The sequence below is a fragment of the Engraulis encrasicolus genome, chromosome 5 (assembly GCF_034702125.1).
Source record: "Engraulis encrasicolus isolate BLACKSEA-1 chromosome 5, IST_EnEncr_1.0, whole genome shotgun sequence".
Taxonomy (NCBI): domain Eukaryota; kingdom Metazoa; phylum Chordata; class Actinopteri; order Clupeiformes; family Engraulidae; genus Engraulis; species Engraulis encrasicolus.
The window spans coordinates 55,079,240-55,089,831 of record NC_085861.1 but is presented as its reverse complement, the minus strand read 5'-3'; the positions used below and the strand labels follow the sequence as shown (position 1 = coordinate 55,089,831).

Below are 10,592 nucleotides of genomic sequence, written 5' to 3'. Positions count from 1 at the left end.
AGTGTGCAGTGAACACTTGTGTGCTGTGGAGTGCTGTGTCACAATGACAATGGGAGTTATAGTTTCCCAGGTAGGGTTTCACTTCACTTTTTCATTTCCACTTCACTACAGACTCTGGTAAACTGTTTTCGACCTTCTAATCATTGCTCAACCTTCGTCCCCCTCCTGCCACAGATCGCAACCCAGACAACTTTGCCACCTTTTCACTGAAAAGGTAACAAACATCAGCAAACAATTCTGTGACCCTCCCTCCTCCTCTGAAAACTCACCCCAAGGAAAACACATACACTGCTGCAACACTGTGAATTTACACCACTGTCTGAAGGCGGTGTATCCCAACCCATCACTAAGAGCCGTCCTACCACCTGCCTACTGGCCCCAGTGCCCACAAACCTGCTTCAAGACATTGCCCCACAGTGGTCCCAGCGATTACATCCATTATGAACTCCTCACTGTCCTCTGGCACTGTCAACTCTGCCTTCAAGCAAGCAAGGATAAGTCTACACTAAACCCAGCACAGGTTGAAAATTGCTGCTCTTTCTCACTGCTTCTTTTCTTATACAGTGAGGAGAATAAGTATTTGATCCCTTGCTGATTTTGTTGGTTTGCCCACTAATAAAGACATGATCATTCTATAATATTAATGATAAAATGTATTCTAATATAGAGAGACAGAATATCAAAAAGAAAATCCAGAAAATAACTTTGAAGAGTATATTTTAATTGATTTGTATTACATTGAGGAAAATAAGTATTTGACCCCTCTAGTCAAAGAAGACAATATACTTGGTGGCAAAGCCCTTGTTTTCTCATACAGAGGTCAGATGTTTCTTTCAGTTAATGACAATGTTTGTGGATATATTAGAAAGGATTTTTGTCCACTTTTCTCTGCAGATCATCTCTAAATCACTTAAGTTGTATGACTGCAGCTTGCCAAATGGGAGCTTCTGTTCCCTTCACAGGATTATTATAGGGTTAATGTTTGGAAACTGTCTAGGCCATTTCATGACCTTAATGTGCTTCTGCTTGAGCTACTCCTTCGTTGCTTGGGCTGTATGTTATGGATTATTATCATATTGGGACGCCAATCCATGACCCATTCAGTCTAGTGGTGGTGGGAAAGAGGTTGGCATGCAGCATTGTACGTTTACATGTCTCCCTCCATCCATTTCTTGACGATGTGAAGTTGTCCTGTGTCTTGGCCAGACAAACAACCTCAAAACATTATGTTACCACTTTCATTTATGATGTTGGAGAAGGTGTTGTTCTTGGGATCATAGGCAGCATTTCTCTTCCTCCAAACACATCGAGTTGTGTAATGCCAAACAGTTTGATTTTGGTGTCATCTGATTCCAGCACCTCCCAATCATATCCTAATCCAGTTTGATGTTCATTGGCAAACCTCAGGTGAGCCTGAACAGGTTCCTTCTGAAGCCGGGGTACCATACATGCACTGCAGGATTTTAATCCGCTGTGGTATCAAGTGTTTCCAACAGTTTTCTTAGTGATTGAGGTCCCAGCTGCCTTGAGATCATTTCCTAGCTCCTCCCATACAGTTTTAAGGTGCTTTATCTCCTTTTTTCTGGTTATTAAATTCCCACAAGGTCAAATCTTGTATGGAACCAGAGACAGGCCTAAGATTGATGATCATTTTGTATGTCTTAAAATTGGGAAGAAATACACCAACAGTTTGCTCTTTAATATCCAGGAGCCCATTTCAGCCTTGCTGAGTTCTAAAATCTTTTCCCTGACATCCTTTGACAGCTTTTTGGTCTGTCCCATGTTGGCGAGTTTAGTTTGATTGATTGACTGATTCTATGGACTGATTCTGCAGATTCAATGTGTCTTTTGTGTAGGTTACTATTAACAGGTGTGTTCAATTCAGATAACAAGTTGATTGGAAGTGCCATTTGATCTGCGGGATCAGAACTCTTAATGGTTGGCAGGGGATCAAATACTTATTTCCCTCAATTAAATATAAATCAATTATTATATATTCTATAGAGTTAATTTCTGCATTTTCTTTTTGATATTCTGTCTCTCCATATTAGAATACATATTATCATTAACATTAAATACTGATCATGTCTTTATTAGTGGGCAAACCAACAAAATCAGCAAGGGATCAAATACTTATTCTCCTCACTGTATCTCATACCCTACCTGAACCAACAACTAGTTCAGGCCATGGTCATCTCCTGGCTGGTAACACTTTAGAATAATGGAAATAGCATTATGAAGACCTAGTACATAATCAACTAATGATGAACAAAACATTGACAATGTTTGTAAATGAGTGGTAAATGTTATGTTAATATAAATATTTTTAATTTATCAAACATTTAAAACATTTTTACAAATGAATACAAATACTCTGTATGTTTGTAAAATCCTGAACATATTATTTGTAGATATTTCAGAAAGCATTACTAATTATTTACTAAGTCTTTAGAATGCTTTTTATGCATTCATTATCATAAATTGTTACCCCAATGCACTTACTATCTCTGGTGTTTGCATGTAATTACCATGACATTGGTCAGATGTGTATGATAATGCTGGTGCTAAGAAGAATGACGGTGATTGTGGGAATATGCAATTAGTGTTCATTTAAATGTGGTGTAACCTTAACATTCATATGTGGTGGTTTGAGTATGCAAGCATTACCTCTGCATGTAAGCAATCGCTCTAACCAACCAACAATGCTCAACATCAAAGAGGCCTCCTACTACATGCCGGATAAAGGGTTTACAACAATATGACTCCATATGCCACGATACACATGTTTCACAAGCTCCTGTGAAAGCTGTTTGCTATAATGCTTGTTGGGTGCAAAGTATCACATCTAGGCAACAAGTGGAAACATGTAGACATGGCTACAGAATGTGGCATGTATTTGCCACTGAAATGTCATGGTTTAATTAAAGTTCTTAGTACGAACTTCCTGTGGTTTGCAAGACTATTTTTTCACATGAAATCTACTTGTGTTGGTTGTGACAGGTGTATGATGTCAGTCAGTATGTTTATTCCATGTTCCATCCTGTTCCTGTCCAATGTGTGCTTCTGTTCTTGTTTTTATAATTACTTGTTTTCTATATGCATGCCTAATTCATCTACTAAATCTCAAACATCAAAAAGGTTTATTTAAGTCCCCATAAACATTGGAACTTGTAATATGTTTTTGTTGCTTAAAGGTCTCATCACCATGGGTATTCAATTCCTTTATTAAATTCCACAAAGGCTCATATAAGTGAAACAACCCCGATGTTGACGGCAGGACAAAAGTGACAAAGACATTGAATATTTACAAGTGATTACAAAGTATTTTGCTGCTATTACTACTACAATTATAAGAAAGTATTTTGTTAAAGTTACAGCATTTCAGTTTGTAGAAGTATGAGTCGAAATACTGTTGTCCTCTGCACCTGTCGTGCATGTGAAATTCATCAAAGAACACTCGGCTGCTGCTTGGGGATATCAAAAGTTCACTGAGAAACCCAAAAGTTCCTCTGAAGTTTTTGGAAGGACCCCTGGGTTCCTCAGAGAAGGGGTTCGTCCACAGTGGCAATCACAGGATGACAAAATGTTCCTCAGCAATGGCAATTGAGGCTTCTTTCGAAGAACCTTGTAATGTTTTACAGGCCAGCAGCTCTCTCATGTGGTCACACTGTGTGGTCATGCAAAACCAACAAAACTAGAAAAAAAATGTCAAAAATACAGAAAATCAGCTTTTTCGCTGTAGTACGCATCTTGTGCAAGCCGCCACCAAACACCACAAAAAGAGAAAAAGAAGGAGGGGCCAACGCCCCCCTTAGAGACCAACCTTGAGCACAGTCCTTTGCATTGGGTGGGCGGAGTTTGAATGATCTTTCTCTACTAGATGATTCTTTGGTACTGTATCACGCTAAAGGGCAGGCACCCCCTGGCCGTCATCATGTACATGGTCACATGTGGGCACATCCTGGGCTTTCCTCTATTGCAGAGGTGGAGTCCAGTGTCACACACAGATTTATATGGTTACTTTAATCTCAAAGGAGTGGTATTTTTGATTAAAACATTTTTAGTGTGACTTTTACATACTTCATCATCTACTGAGTGCATCTGTTGACTACTGGATTACCTATTGTGGCAAATGACTCCTATTCTTGTGTGATCTAAAAAAAAACCCTCTTCTGGACAGTAGTTTGCACTGAACTCAAAGGTTTGTTTTCGATCTACTTTCATTTAGGAGAGGAAACAAACAATAGATCCTTATCAGACTTCTGCTAGGAATCTGGTGCAGCGTTGACCACAAAAGACACCTGAAAGGTCTGAGGCTCCCAGTAAATGAGGACAGAACAGTATGCAGATGACACAGTATGCAAATAACAAACTATTGTTTCTACAACCTAGTGATAAAAATCTCTCTATGTTTTTTTGTAAAATATTTTCACATTTATTCAGTCCACTCCTAAGAAAAAACAAAAGGAAAAACCTGATTCAATTTGATTGACTTATTTTTCCAAGCTATCCTCAAGGGTGAGCAAAGGGTAATATTTAACGCTCACATCAAATGCCAGAAATAGAATGGAAGGCTTATCATAACCTAAAGCAATGTTACGTATGTGACTTTTGCTATTAAGTCTGGAACTACCAAAACAATCTCAAGTGTCACGGTTTCCAAGAGACCATGACATTGTCATGACAGGCATTCCACTAAATTCTTTGGCTTGCGATATTCAGTATATCAGAGGGATTGATGTGCCACATCCTAAGAATATCATCTCTTTTAATCTATGAATCCAACAGAAACAGATGTTTTATATAAGTCTGCTGGAGGTCATCTCTGACGATCGTGAAAACACAGAGCTTCTGTGCTCTGTGCTGTATTGCCTGGACGTGGAGCACAGTGGCAGCCGCTTCCCCAGCATCTTCACCACCAGCCTGCAGAACTTCTCCCCAGCGAAGGCGTAGATGATGGGGTTGAGACAGCAGTGGGTGAAGGCCAGGGTCTCTGCCACCTTCATGGCCAGATCCAGCTGGTGCATCTGGTGGCAATCCATGCCCTGCAAGAAGCCCTGCTCCTTGAGCATGTGAAGGAAGAGGGCAATGTGATAGGGCGTCCAGAAGAGGAAGAAGGTGGCAACGACGGTGACAATGAGCCTGATGGCTTTGTGCTTCTTGTGGGTCCTCATCCTGATGAGCGTGGGTATGATCCGTGCATAGCAGAACATCATGACGGACAAGGGAAGGACCAGTCCCAGGATGTTCATCTCCACAAAATCAAAGGATCGCCACCAGGAGTCCTTCAGGCCACATGTGTTAGTGGTGGTGTTCACTTCTACCAACATGAGACTTGGCAGTGAAGCCATGAAACTCAAAGCCCACACCGCTCCAATCACAAGCATGCCCTTTTTAAATGTGCGCCACGTGACAGCCAAGGTGGGGTGGAGTATGAGCAGGTAACGGTCGAGCGTCATGGCAACCATGAAGCCAATGCTGCCATAGAAACCGGTGGTGTAGAGTAAGGTCATGAGGCGGCACATGGCGATGTTCCAAGGCCAGGAGCCCTTGGCGGCGTACGTGGCCCAGAGAGGCAGAGACAGCACGAACAGCAGGTCAGACAGAGCCAGGTTCAACAGACACACGTCTGTCAGGTTGCACCTGCGACGGAACCACAGCAGGACACAGACCACCAGGCCGTTGCCCAGCAACCCGGTCACAAACACAAGGCTGTAGAGGGTGGGCAGGAACACCTGACCGAAGGACTCCCAGCCTCCAGTCTTGCACGGTTCAGTCGTAGCTCCCGTACTGGAGTCGTAGTAGTAGTACGGTGTTGTTGCTGTGTATTCTTCGGGGATATAATCTGTTTTTAGAACACACATAGACAAGTATCAGTGTACTTTTCAAATTCAGAAAGTACTCAAGCATTAATATAGTCTACTGTTCAAAGTACTTACGCCTACTGAAGAATTACAATTTAATCACAATTTAATGATGAGGTGTTACATGTGGCTAATGGCCCTGGGACATTCACATTAGGCATCTGGCTGTGACCTCCAAAGATAGACACTTTCAGCTCAAGATTTCTTTGTGGAAAGTTATATACTGTACATACATTGAAAAAATAAGGAAAATACACTGGGATAGCAGTTACTAAACAATCACATTAAAATATTGTTAATTTGTGAACTTAAACTATCTGATCGGCAAAAACGGGGTTGTCCACATTAGACACAAAAGATCAACGCAAGGGTCAAAGTCATAATGAAAGTACTGTGTACGCTGCTGACAGATGCCTACACCTACAGTGTGAGAAGACTGATCAAGGAGGGGAGAGTGGGGGTCACATTGGCAGTCAAGTGGTGGGAACAAAAGTAGAAGAAGAATAAATACCAAAGAAGAGAATGTGAGATGGCACAAATTCATGTACTAATAACAATGATGAAATAGCTGTTGCATTGCTTATAAACTTGATGAAGTAATGAACAGGCTTCAATAGGAGCTATACTTATCGGACACAAATTAGCAATCTATAAAGTAAATGAGCAAAATGTTCACTGCCAGGATTTGCTGTGGCACAGCTGTTCGATACAGTGTAGGGAATTGCTCATTGCGACCCAGGTTCGAGTCAGGTCAACTCTATCCCATCTCCTTCTCTCCTTAGTGCTAGTCCTACTATTCACTATCCTGTCCAAAAATGGCTCAAATAACAAAAAATATTGTTAAGATGAGAGAATGTTCTCCAAAATAATATCATTAGGTGATGTATGCAATTGCACTTACCATAGTCTGAATCACTCTGAAAGCTAGCCAGTGAGTCCATGCCTGATCCTTAGGGACCTAGGGTGTATGAGAGGGCCTGTTGAATCCTCTGTGGATTTCTGATGGACCTTCAGGAACCCTGTTGTCTTTTTGGTGTGAATGTGTGAGTGAGCAAGCAATGAGTGTAAAGTAGAACGAATCTCTTTTGTCTTTTCTAGATATGGTGATCCTGTTTTTGCACTCTGGGTAGTCTCCCCGCCTCTCACAGGGGCTGCGAGTCTGCACGCAAGACGGTATGAGATGAAAGAGTGCTTATCTCCATCATCTCTGCTTGTAAAATGCCACAGCCTGCGTTGAGAGAGTGAGCGCGTATACTGTATATACGGGAACACGTTGGTCTCCTTGTAGGCCATGCAGCACGCTTAGATGTCCTGATTAGGCAGTCAAAAAGGTTTCTGTTTGAAAGCAACGCCTTCACACGTCTGAAGGGACTCAGCTAACAAAATTAAGAGATGGGGTTTACAGCAGGGGTGGGGAACCTTTTTCATTCGAGGGGCCACTTCAAATTGTAGAAAGTCCTCCAAGGGCCATACTATGAACACAAACTAGGATGTCCCCCTGCACTTTAGAGCCATAGGTTCACCACCATGATTTACACTACAGTATTTTGGATCTTTCATAAAGACAGTCATAGAAATATGCGTTTATGGTTATTTATTATATTGTTTATTTATACCATCTTTATTACCACTATTACAAGGGTTGTGGTTCATGTCACTGCTTATGAGACATGGTCCTTGCCATAGTTTGCCAAGTCACTTGAAATAAACCTGTTCACCTGTGTGTGTAATCCATGGCTGAAAACGGGATTATTTCAGGTTCCGAACATAGCTAAACGTACAGTTATAATACTCTAAATTCTTCCAAAATGGACATAGGCCTACGGTGCCCTGAAGATTCAAAGTAATTCTCCTAGAAAAAAAGGAATGCAGGCCTAGGCCTATGCAACAGTGCAGGCTCATATTAAACAGGAAATGCTGCTGTAGGCTTTCAGCTATGGATCTCAAACTCAGCTGTCAAACATGTGTGAAAGAAAGCACTTTGGGTGACTGAAGAAGATATGCATTATAACTGCTACCAAACAACTGCTAGTAGGCTACAGTACTGCTGCTACTATTGCATCTGAATAAGTAGTTGGTCTACTACTCCATTGGATATTTTGTTTTTGTTTTGATGAATTAGTGCCCCATGTTCTCACTACACCTGCATTGTAGTAGCCTATTGGTATTTTGTTCAACAGCGCCATAGTGTGGTAACATCGCGGTAGTTCATAAACAATGTCTTAGTGAGTTTGTGCCTGGTGCTTGGTCTAAAAATACCCAACGGCATTATGGTTGGTAATATAGGCCTACAAAGAGCATAATAATGAAAATCGTCCAACATGCTGTTTTAGGATAGATTAGCCTAGGCCCATCCCTCGCAAGGTTAAAACATTTGTGTATTTATTAGGTTCTACATAATGTTTTTATTCATAGTTTTACACCCAGGCCTACCACAAAACACACATTCTCTTGAAAAAGTGCTATTCCAATGTATGGCGAAACAAGAGTATTTTCTACTCTTGAGTCAGGCTGAGAAACTGTCAGCGTGGACATGGTGTGTTGTCAACTGCTGAACGAAGGCGGGCTTATGGATAGGAGAACCAATCAGACGACGCGCAACTGCATCCCCATCCCAGAGCGCGCGGCGACCAACACAGTCAGGTTTGAATATGAAAGAAGTTGAACGTTATTCAAAGCATTAAACGGTGTGCCAGAGCGTTTTCGAGGAACCGGGAGCAAATTTAACAACCATTTTGATGGAATAAACGCGAACACAGTGGCAGGTAAGTTACCAATGACGCACCAAGATTACAAACTTATTTTTAAAATGAACAACGCAGTGTTCTAAAATTGTCGCTGGAGCCTGGGGACTTACCGTAGGGCCTATACACAAGTGTCCTGAGTGTTGCAGTAAGTTATGTAAAATGTAACTTTTTGAGCTCCATTCAACAACAGGAGTTAAATAGTTGCTATAGTTTCTACAGTCGGTAGTCTGGTAGGAGGACTGTCGGAGTGCACTGACGCACTAGGCTCAATCTGTTGCTGACAGCGAGAGGACAAGGGAGAGATCACCCCCACTTGGGCGACACGCAACGCTCTTCTATATCTTGGATTTTCTGTTACTTCTGCATGCTTAGTGGTTTTTGTTGTTGCGCGGTATTATATCATAGGCCATCTTATCTTTTGCGAGATTTTTTTCACACTCACTTGAGGAAGTAGGCTATTTGACTTGTTCTGTCAAAGTAAGCGGTCACATTTTTTGTGGATTGAAACTCGTGTCTGTGAGTCTTACCGTGGTTCGTGGGATGATAGGCTACAACTTTATCCTCCATGAGTAAGCTTTGTATATGTTTTAAATAAAAAACACACTTTTTTCCCTCTCATGACAAGACACGACCAATGGGATTAAAAGAAACCACACTGTCCTTGGCTGGACGAAAGGAAACATCGGGTGACATTTGACTGAGAATATAAAATCAGAACCCCAAGCAACATACAACATGGCCAGCAATTCCTATACCAAGCCGCCAACTGGGTAAGTTGAAGATTTCTGTTTATTTAGGAACACATAGGCTTACCTGTCATTTTATTGTCCTGCCATTTTATTAGGATAAAGCATAGCCTAATTCAGATGGGCCTACCTTGTAACAACAGATTTGTAACAAATCCATGCACTGTACTCAAAGTAGTTGAAGGGCATGCACTTTAACCTTCTTTCAGGTGAAAACTGTAAAACATAGGCTATTACTAAATTTGTAGTTTAAGTCTCATCACAGTCAGACGACTCGGAGGTCCCCTCGATCTGGGAGCTTCTGATTCAGACAGTGGGTAGGCAGCCTATTGTGCTGAGCCGGGGCGAATGTGTGCGACTGTTGTGAGAGTCATGCAAACAAGCTTGGCCTTCAGGTTAGGATAAAGGAACACAAACCCGCCAAAGCTGACAGAGATCAGTGGCTCTCTGACCTGTGAGGATTAGGGATCATAGTGCATAGGTCCCATGTCTGTACACTACAGCTTACACAGCCTGCTGCCTCAGCCACCTAACAACATAGAAGGCTCTAGAATTTATTTTAACATTATGCCGTGAAAGACATTCCTGATAACACTTATCAGTTTTTTTTTCTCCCAAAGATAACTTTGTACACAATACAGTGTTCTTGTTGATAAAAAACTGTTGGAAAAATAAGCACACTGGAGAAGTCGAAATGTTCTGGAAGAATTATTCACACTCGGACTGGGGTCATTGCCTATAAGCCTACTGTTTGCAAGTTGGGGGGCAGGCTTGGAGCCAGTTGTGTGCATGTGAACTGTAGGGGAATGGGATTGTCAGGTGTACATGTCTTCTATAGGGTTTGTTTATTTTGATATTCTGCTTTTGTTCACGCTGATACATGAATTACATTGCAAAGCAGCAGCAAGGCAAGGGACTTACTGTTGCTAGTGCGGCATATCCAGTATTTTACATGAAGTTTTAGCCATGGAGAAAAGCTACTCCACAGCCCTTCCAACATTTCTGTATGCTCTCTAACCCGTTTCAATTCACAAAACACAACAAATAATAATCATAATACATTTTTTATACAGTACAAACTGTAAAGTCATGTGTTGGTGGCAACTTTCATGTCCATTAATGAGAATCCCGCCAAAACACCCACGGTAGTTAGGACCCCGGCATCATTCTAAATTCTATTCAGTAAACGAGTGGTGGTGTCCACTCAGCTGCCTGACCATTTATCTAAATGTCAA

The 10,592-nt window shown here is 41.5% G+C and overlaps 2 protein-coding genes across 7 annotated transcripts in view; one reads left to right on the top strand and one right to left on the bottom strand.

Moving 5' to 3' along the window:
• Positions 1-4,799: 4,799 nt before the first annotated feature.
• On the bottom strand, positions 4,800-6,805 carry LOC134449850 (C-C chemokine receptor type 4-like). Its single transcript, XM_063199959.1, has 2 exons — positions 6,766-6,805; positions 4,800-5,845 (listed from the first exon to the last, which is right to left on the bottom strand). Exons 1-2 carry the CDS (start codon positions 6,803-6,805, stop codon positions 4,800-4,802), a joined length of 1,086 nt encoding a protein of 361 aa, XP_063056029.1.
• A 1,695-nt stretch (positions 6,806-8,500) lies between these two features.
• cobl (cordon-bleu WH2 repeat protein) overlaps positions 8,501-10,592 on the top strand; it is a 57,782-nt gene continuing 55,690 nt past the window's right edge. For all 6 annotated transcript variants that reach the window (XR_010034979.1, XR_010034982.1, XR_010034980.1 and 3 more), the window contains exons 1-2: positions 8,501-8,629; positions 9,237-9,381. Coding sequence is in view for 1 of the 6 variants with exons in the window: in XM_063199735.1 (XP_063055805.1) it covers positions 9,347-9,381 (35 nt within the window). In the remaining 5 variants the exon portion in view is untranslated. The remainder of the gene's footprint in view (positions 8,630-9,236; positions 9,382-10,592) is intronic.

Coding starts and splice junctions, on each gene's coding strand:
- LOC134449850 (XM_063199959.1), bottom strand. CDS start 6,805: ATGGACTCACTGGCTAGCTTTCAGAGTGATTCAGACTATG. Junction 5,846..6,765: donor TCAGAGTGATTCAGACTATG/GTAAGTGCAATT, acceptor TTCTAAAAACAG/ATTATATCCCCGAAGAATAC.